Source organism: Carassius auratus, chromosome 6 (genome assembly GCF_003368295.1).
Source record: "Carassius auratus strain Wakin chromosome 6, ASM336829v1, whole genome shotgun sequence".
NCBI lineage: Eukaryota > Metazoa > Chordata > Actinopteri > Cypriniformes > Cyprinidae > Carassius > Carassius auratus.
The window spans coordinates 98,463-116,736 of NC_039248.1; the positions used below are offsets into that span (position 1 = coordinate 98,463).

At 37.2% G+C, this 18,274-nt stretch overlaps 1 protein-coding gene and 1 long non-coding RNA gene across 4 annotated transcripts in view; one reads left to right on the forward strand and one right to left on the reverse strand.

Annotated features, from left to right (window-relative positions):
* quob (quattro b) overlaps window positions 1-16,337 on the reverse strand; it is a 31,210-nt gene extending 14,873 nt beyond the window's left edge. The window contains exons 1-8 of one of the 3 annotated variants that reach the window (XM_026255940.1): window positions 16,010-16,337; window positions 6,728-6,925; window positions 3,974-5,846; window positions 3,036-3,206; window positions 2,023-2,146; window positions 1,221-1,314; window positions 970-1,056; window positions 194-310 (exon numbers count right to left, since the gene is read on the reverse strand). In XM_026255940.1, coding sequence (XP_026111725.1) covers window positions 194-310; window positions 970-1,056; window positions 1,221-1,314; window positions 2,023-2,146; window positions 3,036-3,206; window positions 3,974-5,846; window positions 6,728-6,925; window positions 16,010-16,012 — 2,667 coding nt within the window. In that variant the 5' untranslated portion in view covers window positions 16,013-16,337. Of the gene's footprint in view, window positions 1-193; window positions 311-969; window positions 1,057-1,220; window positions 1,315-2,022; window positions 2,147-3,035; window positions 3,210-3,973; window positions 5,847-6,727; window positions 6,926-16,009 lie in introns of all 3 variants that reach the window. The other 2 variants (XM_026255939.1, XM_026255948.1) reach the window with 2 other exon arrangements.
* Window positions 2,077-6,853, forward strand: LOC113089218 (uncharacterized). The gene is made up of 3 exons (XR_003286427.1): window positions 2,077-2,155; window positions 6,496-6,575; window positions 6,732-6,853. It is a non-coding gene; the product is annotated as an uncharacterized LOC113089218 (long non-coding RNA).
* Window positions 16,338-18,274: the final 1,937 nt, after the last annotated feature.

Sequence of the window (18,274 nt, forward strand, 5' to 3'; positions counted from 1 at the left end):
ATTTGCATGATCGAAATGTTGTGATCCACCGGAGCACCTCGAAGTTGCAAGAATTGCAAATTCTGATGGCCGAAATTCTGCATTTGATATTTTATAAAAATGTAACATTGAGACTGTCGATATTCACTGAAAAGGTAAAGACATCAGTCAGACGGCAGCATTACTGGGTGTTTTTGTGATTGCTCGTCCTAACCTGGTAAAATTGTAGCCAGTCTTCATGACTGTAAGGGAAGGATCCACCAAGGTCAGAGGTCAACTGCTGTCCATCCACTGTCTTATGGAGAGCTTTTAGTGACGTCACAACATCTATCTGAAAGAAAAGATCATGTACTTTAACATACTGCACTCAGGCATGAGTAAAACCGTTTTCATGTTTTTGAGAAAAGTCTCCTCTTGCTCACCAAGGCTGCATTAATATGAAAAAAAAAAACACTGAAATATTGTGAAATAATATTAGAATTTAAAATATTAGAATTCTATTTCTTAATATACTTTAATATCTAATGTATTCTCTGCTGTATTTTCAGCATCATTACTGCAGTCGTCAATGTCACATGAATCTTCAGAAATCATTCTATCATGCTAATTAATATTTTTGACATATGATACATTTTATATGTTTTAGGATTCTTTAATGAATAGAAAGAACAAAAGAACAGCATTTATTTGAAACAGAAACGGTTTGTTACATTTTAAATGTTTTTATGGTTAATTTTGATCAATTTAATGCATCCTCGCTGAATTAAAAAATACAAATAAAATTGCTTTAAAATAAAAATAAATGATGCCAAAGGAGTTCAACATCTGTGTAATAGTAACAGGTACTGTGTATCAGCCTACAAAGCCCAGATCAACACCCAGAGCTGAAGGCATGTATATATTCTACTGTAGGTCTTAATTAAAAGGTTGCAGGTTTCCATGAAGGCGTAATTGCAGGGCACAACGAGTGTGTTTAGGGGTGTTAATTACCTGTAGACCAGGATGTTTTTCCAGTCGAGGATTTGTTTCTTTATCAACAAGCATCAAGATAGTGTGCACTGCATGAAGGGCCTGCTCCTGTACAACACACACATTCATCAGACACACAGGCTGGTGTGTGAAACATGCAGAAAGAGTAACTGCAGCTGCACTCTTGACTGCCTCCTACTGGACAACTTCATTTCTAGATTGTGTGCATAAAGGATTAGTTCAGATTGATTGTTTTCTAGGCAGATCCTCACCTGAACCATGAGCAGGGATTTGTAGAAGACAGAGGGCAGAGGGCACTTCCTGCTGTCAATCACTACAGTCAGCCCCAGCTCTCTGACCTCCATCCTGTAAAAACATGCATCTTCTTTTACATCAGTAAGTAAAGCCATATTTGGTATAGCATATTAAATTTGTGCAGCTTCCAGGAGAATAAAAAAATAAAAAAATCAGTATTGTCAAAATCAAACTGCCATCAAACCAGAAATTCTAATTATTGACAGAAAGTAAATTCAAAGTGTGCAGCACTTTTGTTTCTCATACATTATAGAAATAAACTGGCATCACCACTGTAAAAAATAATTATCTTGCACTTGTTGCGTTTGTGTGAAACGAGAGCGCGAGAGAAAGTAGTGCCTTCTTTTACCTGGATAAGCGGACTAATATACAACGTTGTTATGGACGTCCGCGAAACTACTTAAACATTACTTACACACATATATATATATACATATATATATATATATATATATATATATATATATATATATATATATATATATATATATATATATATATATATATATATATATATATATATATACACACACACACACACACACACACACACACACACACACACACACACACATATATGTATGTATATATAAATTCCGATTAATTCTACTCCGATTTTTTATTAAGAAATAGATTTTAGGCACAAATGATAGGCTAAATGAGGCCGTTTCAAATCGCTTTGTTTTTGGATTGCTAAGCCATGTCTTTTACTGCCCTCTAGTGGTAAGTGAGCAGATTGGTCTCGGTTTGGTACAGTACCTGGGAATGGAGTGCAGATAGAGCAACAGTCTGCAGAACTCATGAGGAGAAAGTTGAGTGGACGCCCAGCCTTTTCTGCCCCCGTAGACCTCAACCACAGCCCGGCCAGCTCTGTCACGACTGCCTGGTATTGGTAAGAGAACATACAGTATTAAGCTTAAAACAACACGATTTAACAGAATGAGCATATTTTCTGTGTTCGAGTGTGCAATACCTTTGTCATTTTAGCGACAAACATGACAACATTTGGGAGCAAAAGCAAATAAATCACCATTGTCTGAAGTTGTTTATCTTCCATATTTGGATTGCACGTGGCTGCATGCTAACCGCTACATTATAGAGGCTGGTTAGTGGAATGTGCATGTGCAAAGTTAGAAGCAAGTAGTCATTTAGAAGGTAATTTTGGCTAAAGTAATTTGGATATAGGTTCACACCCCCAGGAGCAATCTGGGTGTTACTCTAATCATAATGAAATGTTATTATTTTTGTCTTTATTTGTGATCATGATTATCTTGACACATTAACATAACATTAGTTGCTTTTCTCATTTTATTTTTATGTTTTATGAAAAAAAAAAAAGTTAATAAAATAAGAAACTGAAATGTACTCACCATTTCCCTGGTCAAAGTTTAAATTAAATTTACAATTGTATGTTACTGTATATTACAAGTCATAAAATATTTTTCTTATATGGGAGCTGACAGTAACAGTAACAGCTACAGTAAATTCAGTTATTGGTCCCTGATGATTCTCCTTGTATTGAATTAACCAATGGTTCTACTACGTTGGTTTTCTTGTTTCTGTTTTTCAAACAAATGTACTGTATCTTGTGTCATCAGAATTATTTTTGATGATGAAACAGGGTAAATGTGACAATTAGATTTTTTTTGAGTGAACAAGTCTTGCTCAAGGAAACAGTTGTGTTTTTAAGGCTTTGCATGGATGAACATTAAACACATAACAACACATATATTCATACTTGAATATTCATACAAATTGGTTATGAAGCATACCCGGTAGACAGATGATGCCTAGCTGGAGAAGACTCTTGATTGTGGGGTCCTGGGAAAATAAAGTTGTCTGAACTCCATTCTCAGGCCGGCCAGTCAAGAGCTGATCAGTGTCTGATTTGTGGAGCTCTACTCCATTAACAGATGGAGTTGCAGCCTTTACAGATGAGTAGACTTCTTCAAAAATGAGAAATTACATTTATTTTCAACATTGGTAAATATGTCAACACAAAAGTTGGTGATTAAAAATGAATTCTACTTTTTCTGAACTTATTGCTTGACTGAAAATATATGTGCCACAGCTAGATAGAGCTGTTGATCTCTCCTTTAAATTTTTTTGTTCTTGGAAAAAATGAATTGTAAACTGAATCCATCATCATTCTCTTCCAATATACAGACATCTAACAGCTTCTCCATAAAACAGGGGGATGTAGTTATTTCTGTTCCCTGCTTTTTGCTCTTTTTGGTCTTCATGAATGCTTTCATTCTGTTCTGCTAAATAAATCAGATGAAGGACTGCAGAAATTCCCCTGTGGATCGTTGTGCAAGGTCCTGACCATTGGCCAGTGTCATATTGAACTCTTTTAAAATGACCTTTCAGAAGGGTATATTTTCTCATCCGCAGTTGACCAGGGTCAAGGTTGTCTGTAAATCAGTTGATATGTAACTGCGGGCGGCAACTAGGCTTGGCCTCATAGTAGTTTCATTCTTGTACAAGCAACTGTTCATATCAGTCATGTTTGAACATGCTTTTCATTTAAGGATAAAGATCTAAAAAACACAATGTTGGCCAGATGACATGTTGCTTCAGATGTTCAAAGTGAGATGCGGGGTAAAATCTGTATGCAATTAGTCGACACACACAGCAAGCTTCTTCTAAATGTCTGTATCAAATCAAAAGCACAAGTCTCTTTTACATGCAGAGGTCAAACTCAACTTACCCTTTCTTGCTTCTTGTCGTCTGTTTAATTTTGGGGACACCAAATTAGCTGTGTGTTTTATTCCCTGGATAGAAGGCAACATGGGAATGATCTCTGGATAGACATCACTGCGGCTTCTGTTGGTTGGCTTGTGCGATTGCAGACACTCTTTAGTTGTTTCGGAGACTGAAGAGGATGATCGGGATTTAGACCTGCTTTTACCTTTGATCACCTGTGCAGGTGAACCTGGGCCTCTTCCACTGTGTTTGTCATCACAGAAGACTTTGTAATCCAAAGGTCTGTTCTCATTTTGGAACAGGATCTGACTGAACTGGGGCTGAAATAGAGGAGGTGTTTGTTTGGACGCCTGTGTTAGCTGAATTGGATTGAAACCCTGCAAAGATAGATTAGCATCTTGTCTGTGACCACTGTGGTCGGGGAAAGCCCTAAGTCCCATTTTGGGTAAGTGTTGGGTTTTGCCGTGTTTCTGGCCGCTAATCCTCATTTGAAACGAATCTTGTCTAAAAGAGTGCTGCCTTTTGTCGGGTAGTGCCTTAGTTCCTAGTGAAGTCTGATGGAGATTCTTTTGCTCTGTGAGGAATGTCTTGTGTTGTTGTCTTGCTTGGACCATGCTAAGGATCTGTTCGGTCATATGTTGGTCAGAAGACTCCGCATTCTCTCTTGAACTACAGTCATGAGGTATGCTCTGACTTGAGTTCTTTGGGGTTTGCTTTTGTTGGATTGAGTTATCAAAGGATTGCATTGGGTTTCTGTCTGCTTGGTTTGGTGTCTGGCCAAATGTACAACTCGAAGGTTTAAGTCTAAGGCCAACTCCGTATCCCTCACAGCTTGGCTCAACCTCCTTTACATCTGTCCTTGTTTCATCCAAGGAAGGCAGCATACTTGCTCTCTCAAAATTCACAGGGTTTCGGAGAGCTGCCATATAAGACTGCCGATACCTGCATTTGGATTCTGGATCGTTTTGCATGCTCTCATGTGGTTTGTTTTGCATACAGGGATTGCAGTCCTCTCCACACAAGTTAACAATACTTTTTGGGGCAGGTTGAGTTGTCCTGACTAACTTGAAACTCAGTGGTTTTGTGGGCATTGCTATATTGTTGAGGACCAAAGTATCTTTCTCCTTGTTGAACTCTAAAAGATCCACATATTCTCCTTCCAGCTCTCGGTTGTTTCTGCTGTCCCAGGTATTAGGAGATACCCAGCCTACAGGTTTTCCAGCAAAACTGCTAATTGGATGTCCTTGGTCAACCTTCACCAATCTGTTGCCACCATCCACTAGTTGAACGGAAACCACCATCCCATCATTAGTTGGAAGGATCCTAGTTTCCATCTCAAGTGGTAAAAGGCCTATAGGTACCTGTGACTCGTTCGAAATCTCAGATTCAAGATCTTTCACACGGAGAGTTGGAGTTGAGCATGGCGTTGTTTCAGGCCAGATGTTAGATTTGGGCCTGTCAAGGAATTCTGGGTTGGCAACTTCAGTCCAGGGTACTTTCACAACCCCCTGATCAGAGGATAGCACACACTGACATAGAGGATTTCCATGACGTCCCTCATTTATTTCCCTTAGCCAAGACTCTGTGAATATGCATGGATAAGATGTCTCAGGAATGGGAGTCCCCTCAATTGCAGTACCCTCCAGCAACCTGGAACCAGCTTGCAACACCAGATTCTCTTGCCCCAGTAGGTCTTCCTGCACAAGAAGACTTTTGATGACGATTCGGGCTGACTGTTCACCAAAAGGTTCCACCTGCAAGTAGAAATCTCCAGGTCGAAGAAGTAAAGGGTTGATTGGGGCGAGTTGGATCACCACACGATCTCTCAGGCACAATGGCCAACCCTCACACTGGAACAGCACATCGCAGTATGCAGCCTAGTGGGAGAAAGAAAGGGCAAAGCTAGTTTGTTGACTTGCAGATAATTTTGGATTGACAGATTTTATGACCACAAGATTCCTAATGGCGTGGGTCTTGATGCAGTTTATTGGCTTGCACGCAAACATTCTTGAATCTCCTTCAAAAGAAGCTGCCTTGGAAGCCCTTTGTTCTTTCTGAAGATAAAACAAAACAATCTTGTGCTGAGTGGACAAGGATAAGTAGCTTGTGGGATCTGTGCCATAAAAATCCACATGGAAACAATATATGCACAGGAAACTGCTTTCATTTTGCCCTGTATGCTAACATACTTTACCCGTTAAGGCTTAGTTTACCCAAACATAAAAATACATAATTGACTCCCTATTATGTCATTCTCACTGTCCCTTTCCATACACTGAACATGGCCTGTCATGCATCATAAAATAAGTCCTTGCAAACCAAGTCTACCATTTTCTAAATCTAATGAACCTTTATGCTAAAGTTGAAGAGTGGAATATGCTTATTTTTAGCTTGAATAGCTGTTTGCTCAAACTATATAAGATGAAATGGTAGTTTTGCAATTGTTAAATTCCCTACTTCATTTTAAAGGCATTATTCATTAAAACACTGTCACCCTAGCTTCAGTTTTCAAATCTCTTTGTATAGCTTCAGAAGACTTGGAATAGCATGCAAGCCTTTGGACTATGGACAACCTTCTGTCATACGGGTTTAAGGATGACATGAGGGTGAGTGAAAAAAAAAAAAAAAAAACGTTTTTTCCAGTTATTAAATGAAAACAAGTCACTTGGAAGTTAGGCTATTGGCCGTTTTAGATGGTTGACTTTTACTGCGGCAATGTCAAATTGGAAATCCGATGGTCTCTTTTTGTTGTACTCACACAGGCTGCTTGTTGCACACTCTCTAGGATATGTTTGGCTGGGATAAGGAAGTTCAGCAGGCACTGCAGTGCATCTCCATGGTAACGTTCCTCAATGGTGCGAAAGAGTTGGCTGAGAACAGTAGGAGCGGTAGCCTCAAACGGAGGGAAAAGAGACGACAGGGCGCTCTGAATGGACCAGTCCAGAGAGGAAGGGTTCTGAGGTGGAGAAATAGAGAGGTTTATTTGAGAGGTTTAAATAACTGTACTTTTTGTCTGAAAATATCCAGGGTTGCATAACATGATATATGATACTGCAGTTATTGTGCATTATCCCTAAATGCTTTGTTTACAGATGTAAAATGAGGTTGTTGTCAAATGGCTGTGGCAAAACCTTTTCAGAATCTCAACCCCTCCTAAATCTCACTTGTAACAGGGCCAAGCAAAGAGACAATGAAGCTTGTCATGTCAAGGTTTCACCATTTTGGCCCAAATAAATGCACATTTTCCATTCTGTTGTCCACCATGTGAAAACAGTGTGTCTCTTTCTTGCCTATAAGCCATTTTAAGTGTAAGAGACGGGCAATGCTATCAAATATTCATGGAAGAAATTACAGTACCTCGCAGCTAAAAAGGCATATTTGTTTACCTTGTTATTGTGTGTTGAACAAAGGTGATTTCAATAGAAAGGCGTCTTTACAGAAGCCGTATTGAGAGTTACAATGTCTCCTATTCATTTTACCTTTAGTGACCATCTCCTTCTGCTTTGAATGTCTCTGGGACTTGAAAAAGTGAGTTTGTCCAAGATACACCTCATTTGAGATGGTTTACCTCATGCCGAGGAGATTTGTGTCACTAGCATACAAGTAAAACAAGGCAGAACAAAGAAAACGCATGCTTTAAACATTGCTGAGAGTGTTTATGTACCAAACGTGTGTGTGTGTGTTATAGAAACATCCACATTCATGCACATCTGAAGGATTACAGGGTGTCTCATATTTGCTCTCCCAAATATTTATCATACATGTTTCTCAGCCAGTATTCTGTAATAAGGATGTTGGGTTCACATTTCATGTGTCCGACTTGGAATTATGTTCAAAGCAGATGTGGGAAGAGCACGGGGAATGCTGTCTGGAAAACTAATTAAATCTGTTCTCTTCCAGTCTGGATGACCTTGGTTTAAACCTTAAACAGACAAAACCTGTTATAGAATGGATAACCATCTACTTACAGGTTGAAACTCTTAAACCGCATGTTTAAAACTATTTTTATGAAGCCTAGTGCAATGATTAACCATAGAAAGAAATGCATGCTTTAGCTGTGTTAAGATAGCTGTGTGTTTAGTCTATTAATCTCTTATTTAAACAGCCTAAGTGGCTTCCTGGTGAACATGATTACAGGACCTGAGTGTGATCTCGTACAGGAAGTTTATGTCTGCTTAGAATGAAAAAACAAACAACAGCTTTTCTTTTTAGAAAAAAAAAAAGTCTTCACGATAAGACCATTATATATAACAGAGTACACTGACCAGGATTCGTATAGTTCTAATTTAAGTTTTATTATTATTATTATTATTATTATTTATTTTCAGTTTAGTTTTGTCTAGTTTCAGTTGTTTTTATTCTCATTGTTAGTTTTTAGTTTTTTATTATTTTAAATTATGATTTTCAGTCACTTTTTTTTATTTTTTCCATAGTTAATGCACATACTAGTATCATTTACAATTGTTTGTATTTTCAGTAGGATAGTCCTGTTTTTAGGTTTAGAATCGTGCAAAATTATATCAGTTTGGTTTTTAATGTTAGTTTAAATTAAAAAGTTTTCATTTGGTTTATTATTGTTTTCATTTACAATGATTACGATGACGTGGCCTGACAGTATGTAGTGTTTGCTAAGACAACATAACTGTTACTATTGCACAAACTTAACCTTAGTGTTTTGATAAAAAAAATATATATATATATATATATACCTATAAGAAATTATATCTTATAACCTAAGTTGTATCTTATTTATAATTTGTGCTACAGACATGAATGATTCCTTCAAGTCTGCAGTTTACTGGATCACCGGAGAATCCCCAGTTTGAGTCATTGAATGATACAGACATCAGATGTCTGCTGTGTCATGTGCTCATGAAGTATGCGCAAATTGATGTTAATCTGCGCTAGACTTTCTCACGTTCTCGCTGTTTCCTGCTTGATATTCCAAGTGAAGCATTTTGAATTGTAAGATAATCCTCAGTCTGTATGTTTTATGATCCTGAACCGAATTAGAACTGGACCATCCACAATAGGTTTAATGTTTAATAATTTTGAACGATTGTGGACAGACACAATAGCCTTTTTGTCTAATCGTTAACCAAGGTAGTTTGTCTGGCCCTTGCTTGTGTCTCATTCCGGGTGGTCCATCCCGGGTGCATGTGTAACCTCTTCTCCTCGTCCTCTGGCTGACTTTCCCATCCTCTCCCTTTCTTCTTCTTCTTCAGTGAAAACATCTCGCTATGGTTCTGAGCCCATCATTCTGTTTAACCCCCCCTTTATGTCTCCTGTTACACGTCCACACCTCGGTTTTCCAAACACGTTCCAAGTCAAACTTAATTTAACAAATCCTCAGGATCCCAAATGAAGGATATCTGGAGCCTAGCGTTGTTCCTGTAGTCTGGTATTTGCATTCAGTAGACTGTCAATTTCATTTCTCGGTGGTTTTTGTAAATTTCACACTTAGACGACGCCCTTGGCTGAACTTTGGAAAGTTAATTTGAAAATCTGGAGATGAGGGTGTTTTTTCATACTTTAAAGCACTTAAAGAAATAATGTCTGTCTGTCTTCTAACCTGCAAGAGCCTTAATTTTAGCAGTACAGGTTTGGTGTTACAACTCTCAATTAAATCTACACAAATATCTGTTGCAAAAACATCTTTTCCTTTGGCAGTGCACAAGTCTCTCTATAATTACATGATCTCAACAGGTAATTGTACGCTTCGGTCTAATGTTTGAAACACACCAAAACTCAACTATCATTAATTCAGAAGCTTTTTGCAGATGATTTCATAAATGCACAGTAAACAACCAGTTTTTGAACAGCCTTGTATTTTGCGGGGTTTGCTAAAGCGAGCATTACTAATAGGTTACCCACTTACTAAAGTCACAACAGTGTCAGTAAAGATTTTTAGGATACAGAAATGCAAGCTATGAAATTTATTTCAGGCAAGACTATTTTAACAATTTTATTCCTAAAAAAATCACTTGTTTCCCATTTTTATACCAGTACCGTACATGTCAAATAGGTTTCAGGCATACATGGTTTGGGTAGGCAAAATCCAAAGGCTGATTTTGATCGCAATTGGCCATTAATCATATTGATCGACGAAGATGTCAAATTTAGACATGTAATGCTACTGCAAATGCACAGACGAGTTTAAACTTTATTTAGAAATTAGAAGTGGTATTTATGTTGGCTTCCTCCATACAAAGACGCCCAGTTGCAATGGCAGAGAAATTGTATTTTGATTTAATGCTTTCACGACAGTTGTATTTCTGTTTGTGCATGGGCGTATCTAACACAGGTGTGGAAATAGGGCCTTTGGTGAAATTTTGCAGAAAAATTACTATAAGTTGCCAAATTAATCTAGAAAGAGTGTTAAAACGGTGTCTTAAGGAAGCTGTGTGGGCCAAAATCGGCACAGTTAAATAAAGGCATGCCTAAACAAAATGCAGTTGCAGAATATTACCAGTAATGCGTTTGAAAACATTAGTCCTGCATGTGCTCAAAGATTAAGTCTTGACTTGTGCATTTGGCATGGGACAAAAGAGGCACTCAGAGCCTTTTAAACCCTCTGGCTCTGTATTCAGTTCTGGATTGCACAAAGAACACAATTTTTTTTTTGTAAAGTACAAGTGCTTGAAGTTATAAAGTCCATGTGCACTCTTGAGATGAACTCTAATCTAACCTGAAAGTGATTCTTCGTCATCTGTAAGCTTTGGAAAGTCTCTAATTTCAGCTGTCAGATTCCAGTAATGGTGATCGGTCTCTACCAGCAGCTCTTCTCTGTCTTCAGCCTCTCCTCCCTCTTCAGGACAGTGTTGTCTTTGTGCCACTGTGCTTTAGCTCCTTACAGATTTGGCACAATGGAGCTTTCTCACACCACTGGCCACTCTCATCAGACAGACATCTACAACATCTGACAAGCTACTCCTCCATTAACTCACTTGTCTGAATGCGTAAAGGTGGTTCTTTGCTTTAGCTCTTTTTATTAAAAAATAAAAACTAATCTTTATATAGCTGAAGTCTGTCATTTTCCTCTGCATGCTTAGCATGATTTTTATGGAACTTAATGAGGTTCTCATATTTTTTTTTTTGTACCATTTTTCACAGTAACACTTTTGTTTCAATGTATACTTAGTGTATGTGTTTTCTTGGTCCTACTTGGTTATTTAGTGCATTTCTTAGACCATAATGCATTTCTCATTGGATCAGAATACATTTCTTTCATGCATTTCTTGCATTTTTTGCGTCTTTTGCAAACCATGTGCTACAGACAAACAAAAGTCCTGTTGTCTCCATGTAAGGGTGCATTTGAAGGGACAAACACTTCAAAAACACAGAGAAACTGTGTTTCTTCTCCTGTATCATTTATCTAGCTACAATTAAAAACCTCTTTCACCAATGGAAGTACTTAATAAAAAGAGACACGAAGGAATCAGTAATCAAGTTTAAAAGACACTAACAATGTCTTCAAGCAAAAAATTTAAACAAGTCAGTCTACACTGAAAGCATCAAAGCTGCATGATAACAGAAAATAATACTCTATTTTAAAATGAAGTCCACTGTAAAACAACAATAAAAAAAGTACTTTGCATGCATTTTTTTAAACATAGAAATAATACTGGACATTAGAATTGCTACATCTGTTCATGCATATAATGAGAAACTAAAGATTTAAATGAAAATGACAGGGCCAGAGACAAAATGTAAATACATTTGCATTTACAAATTTTGGTGGATGCTTTTATCCAAAGCAACTTGCATTGCATTCAAGGTGCACATTTTATCATAGCTCATATTTGCACATTTTGCATATTTATTTCGTACATTTCTTGCCTTCTTTACATCTTTTGCAATCCATGCACTGCATGAATGCAGAGATCAGTCTAAAATTATGTAGTAATAATAATGAAATTAATACAAATGCATAAGGATGCAGTGGACGTTCCAGTGTAGGTAGCTTCACTTATTATAATACGAGTGGTTTAGTTTTGGTAAGATGTGACACAGCATTCAAATTCGGTGTTTAGATTCTCTGTCTATGTGCTTTGTCTTTGGTTCTTTTGTCTTCTCTGTTTTCCTCCCCATTCCAATATCTCTTCTATATCCATTTATCCATGAACGAATCTCTCACAGATCCTCTAGCAGCACTTGAGCATTTATTTCCAGAACATATTAAACCCTAAACAGCCATATATCACCTCTGACATCTGCAGGTCTCGCGAACACGTCTGTCTCTGCACGCTGCCAACTTATTTTTACAGCTCGTATATTTTATTGACTTTCTCCCCAGTATGCCCTGCTGATGAAGCAATGCTCTGTGGTTTCTCGCTGAGATCCAAGACCGCACGACTGACTCCAAATGATCCCGGATATCATGTTTCATTGGATTTTGATTGAGGGTCCTGGGACTTGTTTCCAAAATAAATATTGGCAACCCAAAACACACGAAAAACCATGAAGGTATCACGGCTCTATAAGCATGCATTCTGGGATTGCTTACGGTTCCCTGAACTTCAGAATGAGTGAAGCATTGCGTCAGGTGGAAAAGTGAAAGGAAGAACTGAGAACATTACCACAGTTTTGGCAGATGCACCCAAAAAAATCTGGATTTAAAATCACTAGTCTAGGGTCTGGCAATGCAGTGCATGGGTTCTTTAGAAAATCCCTTTATTTCCAGGATGTTTTGTAGGGCACTGGGACACCATGTGACTGGGAACATCTGGATGATGAACAACACGCTAATAGAAAACAGATGTAAATCATCAGATTTCTCTTTGTGCGCTTGACAGGAACTCTGCAAAAGGTCAAAAGATCACATTTTTTTAAGGGGAAAATGCACAAAGCATTATAGTCCAGTTTGCTGATGATTATAAAAAGCCCCAATATATTTTACAACATGTCAGACACGGGGTGGTTACTCTCAGTAAAATGCTGTGTTAACTTTGTGGACTTACTAGAAAATCATTCTCCATTTCCTATTTGTTTTATTTCCTATCCTTAAGGCATCATGCCGTTACTGTTTCAACAGCTGTAACCAACTAACTTATTTACCTCCGGTTTCATAGACGAGGCTTAAGCCCGGTCCCAGACTAAAATGCATGCCTGGGCTGTCTTTAAGTTTAAAGAAACTTGCACTGACTGATCTTAAAATATGAGAGATGCATTGTTTTGTCTCAAGATGCACACCAGTCATTTTTTATTGATTTTAAAAATATATATATATCTAAGGCATATTTCTTTAAGTTTTATTTATTTTAAATAAATTTTATGTATTTATTTCTTTTTGGCAGTTTATTAACCTGAATATTTGTAGTAGATGAAACTGCACCAGTCATTCACACAAGCAGATCAAGCAGACTTTAGTGACACTAACCTGATCGTCAATATGTAGGATAAATATTTCAAAATACTCAAGTTTATTAGTTTTGATAAATATCTATATTTATCAATCGCTTAGCCGTAGTCTAAACCCTATTAATATCAGTTGTGCATTGAGACATAATGGAAGCACTTTTTCAGTCTTTCGAGGGCAGCTAGAGGGCAGCTGCCTCTGTAGAGAGCAAGGCAGTTGACTAATTTAGCTTTTTTTTACCGACTCTGTGTCAGAGACAAACATCGCTGTCTGTGTTGAACACTAATGCTGTGACAGGTAGAGTGTGTTTCTGTGGGAGAGTGTGTGTTTGGTGTTGTCAGGGTTTGTGAGAGCTGCAAACAGGCCCGAACACAGTGTGACTGTTGTTTCTGTGTATGAATGAGAGAGTTCACTCTAATGGTGTGTTTCTCCAGTGAGCACAGCTGTAGAACGGTCACTGCACAAGAAAACAAGTGTGCAGGTGAGCGGCCCTTCTGCACGACGTCCCAACACTTCTGTTCAAGTCCAACGTCCCATGATCAAATCTATGTTTGTATTCAAACCCATGTGTTACTGTAACGTTTCAAAATACGGTCGATTTAGCAATCTGTCACACACAGAAAGGTATGTAGATGAGAAATTACATTTAAGGATGTTTTATTTTAGCACTTTCACACTTAAATTACAGCTACAAAATCAACAAAATATCAGCAAAAAGGTACAAGATTTATTTAATTAGTGTTTTAAAAGTTTGGGGAGCACTGAAAATATTATTTCATGTTTATGAAAAAGTCTCTTCTGCTCACCAAGGCTGCAATTATTTGATCAAAAATACAAGAAAAAAGTAATATTGTGAAATATTACAAATAAAAATAACTATTTTCTATCAGAATATATTGTCATATTAATTCATTTCTGTGATCAAAGCTGAATGTTTCAATCCAAAGTTGCAAATTAAATTTATGCGCAACATTTAAATATTTTGAATTAATATTGCACGAAAAATGTGCGAATAAAGCACCATTTCCATCCAGGTGAACAAAATGATCACTTCCTAATTTACTTGTGCTATATATCACAAAGAAAAAATACATTTGCTGAAGTAGGAGAAGGCGCTGTATATAATAATGTGTGTATACAATAAATTACGAGCATCAGAGACTCTTATTTTCTGAGTCTGCTGTTAGGGAACGCAGTTCTTCGAGTGAATTATAACAAAGCTCTTTGCTCAAGCATATTAGAAATGACAAAACTAGAATTTCAGATGCTGTCCAATGAGATCGGTCCATTGGTTGGTCCAGTTTTATACTGACCCATCGCAAAATCACATGTGCATTAAGGAATGTATTCTGTAAAAGTGTTTCCATCGTAGTTTATGCTTATATTTTCTTACTATCCATTTTTTATGCACATTTTTAGAATTTATGCGCATCTTGGCTTTTCCATCAAGCATTGTTTTATGCGATATCCAAAAATGCACATAAACATAGGTGGATGGAAACTAGCAAGTGTCAAACGATCCTTCAGAAATCAGAAATCAGCTGCTCAAGAAACATTTCTGATTATTATCAATGTTGAACACAGTTGTGCTGCTTCATACTTTTGTGGAAACCGTGAGACATTTTATACTTTGCGTAAAAAGTTCAAATGAACAGCATTTATTTTTGAAATGGAAATCTTTTGTAAGTTTAGAAATGTCGTTACTGTCATTTTTCAACAATTTAATGCATCATTGCTGAATAAAAGTAAATAAAAGTGGCCCCAAACCTTCGATTTGGAAGCATGTCATCACTTAATCTCAGAGCTCGTTGTAAGTCTATTGTAAAGCGTTTTATGTTATCTAGAATGAAGACAATAAATGGGATCTGATGCTTTGTGTTTGAATGCACAGATCGCTGGCAGCTCCAGCTGTTGGTTCAAAACCAGAAATTCAAAATGTCAGAACATATTGGTGAAATGACAGTATAAGCGATCTCATCATCTAAAGGGAGTGTAGACTGGTTTCTGCTCTGCAGGTTCACATTGCAGTCGCCATGAACTCCAAAGGTCTGAAACATGCATTAAACACACCTCGATCTGCTCTCCTGTACCTGTCAGTGTGTTATCAGAGACGAAACACACCTGCCTAACTCAAATAAAACCCAACATAAAGCTTCAGCTCTCAACCAAACACCATCAGTCATTCAGAGAGGCATAACAAACCATCAATATACCGTAGAGACAAAGCTCAGTGTGTGCTGGAAAGTGAGGCTGAGGGTCCAGACTGAATATCTAGGAGGTTTTTCATTTCAAAACAACTGTGAAAGATTAATCCTTTTTGTTCACACTACAAGATCGCGACACAGAGTCAAATAACTAAAGCTGATCTTAAGTCGTTTTCCTCACTACATGCAAGTCTATAATAAAGTGTTTTAACCCTAAACACTGATTGTTGAAACTTGTGAATGTTCACTTTTACAAGTAACATAAGCTTAGATAGACTTCAAGAAGCTGATGCAAACTTAACAAACTTTTGCAAAAACCTTTTTTTAACTATAGCCATGTTAAGAGAACATTAATGTATGTTTAGGACTGAATCATGGTCACCTACAACACCTGGTCCCCGTCATTGGTTCAGTAGGTCAGTGGCACAACAACACCGACCGTGTGTGTAAAAACAAGTGTGTGAAATAAACGTTTTACCATATTGACGACTGAATCACAGCTACTGAGTTGTCATCCTAAAATCTGTGCCTCCAGCAGAGAAATATTCCCAGTTTAGCTCTTCACTGGTAATGGCAGACTTCCCATGATAGTCTCACATCCAGAGCTGCTTCCATGCTGTCCGGTTTGAGACGGCTGGTAGATCTGGACTATAGCAGATCAGATCCATTGTTTAGCAAGTTACTGCAAGTTTGTGCAAGAGTACGACGTCTGCTGAGAAATGTAAAGTGTCAAGCGGTCTGTCGTCGGCTCACTGCACCGTTTTGTCTCGACTGTAAAGTGCTTGAGAGAGAGAGAGAGAGAGAGAGCAAGTAAAGGGTCGGAGAGGAGGAGGAGATCTTTCTTTCAGAGGAAATCGCCCTGAAGGCTTTTCATACTTTTCTCAGTGGCAAATCAGGACCTCCCTTCTCACACACACACACACACACACACACTCGGTCAAACAAAGAGACCCCTAAAGCCTCCCTAAATTCTTTCATTTCCTTTGTACAGTTCAGTTTCTTCTTGTTTAAACACTTCAGAGAGAGCGAGAGACTCTTGGAATGTGTAGTTACACAAACACCTGAATATTACTCACAGATACTCTCAGGAGGAGACTGAAGGATGAAAAACACTGATGGTTTCTTAGAAGGAATGTCCATTACTTAAACACACACACACACACATACACACACAGTCTCACAAAGCTAGACTTTTAACCATCGGCTTGAAAGTTTGGTCAACTTTGCAGCTTATTCTGGCCAAGACCCGCCCACTTAGACAGGAAGAGAGATCTGATTGACAGGTACAGTGACCAACCACAGTTTGTTTTTATGTGCTGTTAAAGTGGGTTTCTTTGTCTCTTTACGACTTTCTTTCTTTCCTTCTTATTTTTCCTCCGAAAATAAAGTTCGTTTTTTTTTCAATTCCAGTAATTTTACTTCAGTAAAAAAAGTTTTATTTTAGTATTATTTTATACTTTTATGTTATCTATTAATATTTTGAAGTAGCTTTTATTTTTATATATTCAGTTTTATATTTTATGTTCAAATCATAATGTGCGTTTGTCATTTTTATAAGTCTTTATTTAGATTTTGTTCTATCTATCTATCTATCTATCTATCTATCTATCTAAAATAGTACTTATAATTTTAATGCTTAATTTTAGTTTTTCTCGTACCTATTTCAGTTAGTTGTCAATGCAACATTTCAAGTTTCCTTTTAGGTTTTCATAAAAAGAAAATATTCAGCTATATTTCAATTAGCAAAACTATTTTTAATTGTTTTGGTACAATAACAGTGCCTAAATGAATTTATATTAATAAGACAATGTAGTGCAGGACCTCTTTTTCATGGAAATTTGATTGAATGATGTTCGGTGGAAAAGTGTGTCAAGTGGTTAAAAACTAAGAGTGACTGTTTCGGAGGCAGAACAAGTTTGTGATGAAACATTTTGATAAAGTACTATAAAAACAGGTCTTTAAATCATGCATAATAAGAACATGTATTAAGAGTGTTTAACAGTCTGATTTCATGTTGACTTTAACAAGTCGTCACCTAACTGAACATGAGAGATGAATCTGGCCAGACATTAAACACAATGATGAAAGAAGTATGGTTTTACCAGTTAGTCCGGAGCGTTACAATGATAAATCAAGGACACAGGGAATATGAATGTGGATAAAAGACTCCTTGTGTCTCTCAGCGATAACTGAAAAAAGATAATGGAGCGATGAGTCAAGAAGAAAGAGAGGGAGATTTGGTGGGAAAAAGGCGGATAGAAAGATCTGTCTTGTTTTAACATTTATCTGATGCTCAAATGAAAGGATCTAATTAAAGCCTGTCTAAAACACTAAAGCAGAGATGTCTGGCGATAGAAAGAGACACTTTTTTACACAGAAAATTCTGCAGAAAATATGCAGATACAGAATAAGTTAGTACTGGGAGGTTTGTTTAAATCACTAACCATGTGTGTGTGAGCAGTAGTCGTAATGCATGACTACGCAAACACCTCAAAAGAGTTATTATTGAAAAATCATGTTTAGAAGAGAGAAAAACAGCATAACTCAGCTCAATGCTAAGGATTTTTAGTTAAAAATAAATAAAGTAGGTATTGTTTTCATTGTTTTTGAACCATGTAACCTTGTATCCCAATAAATATGGATTTTATGACACCAAAATATTAATGAAATTTTACATTTCTCCATTCCAGGTAGAATAACACAGTAAGATCATCTTTCAAAGATAAGTAAACCGTATTAAAAT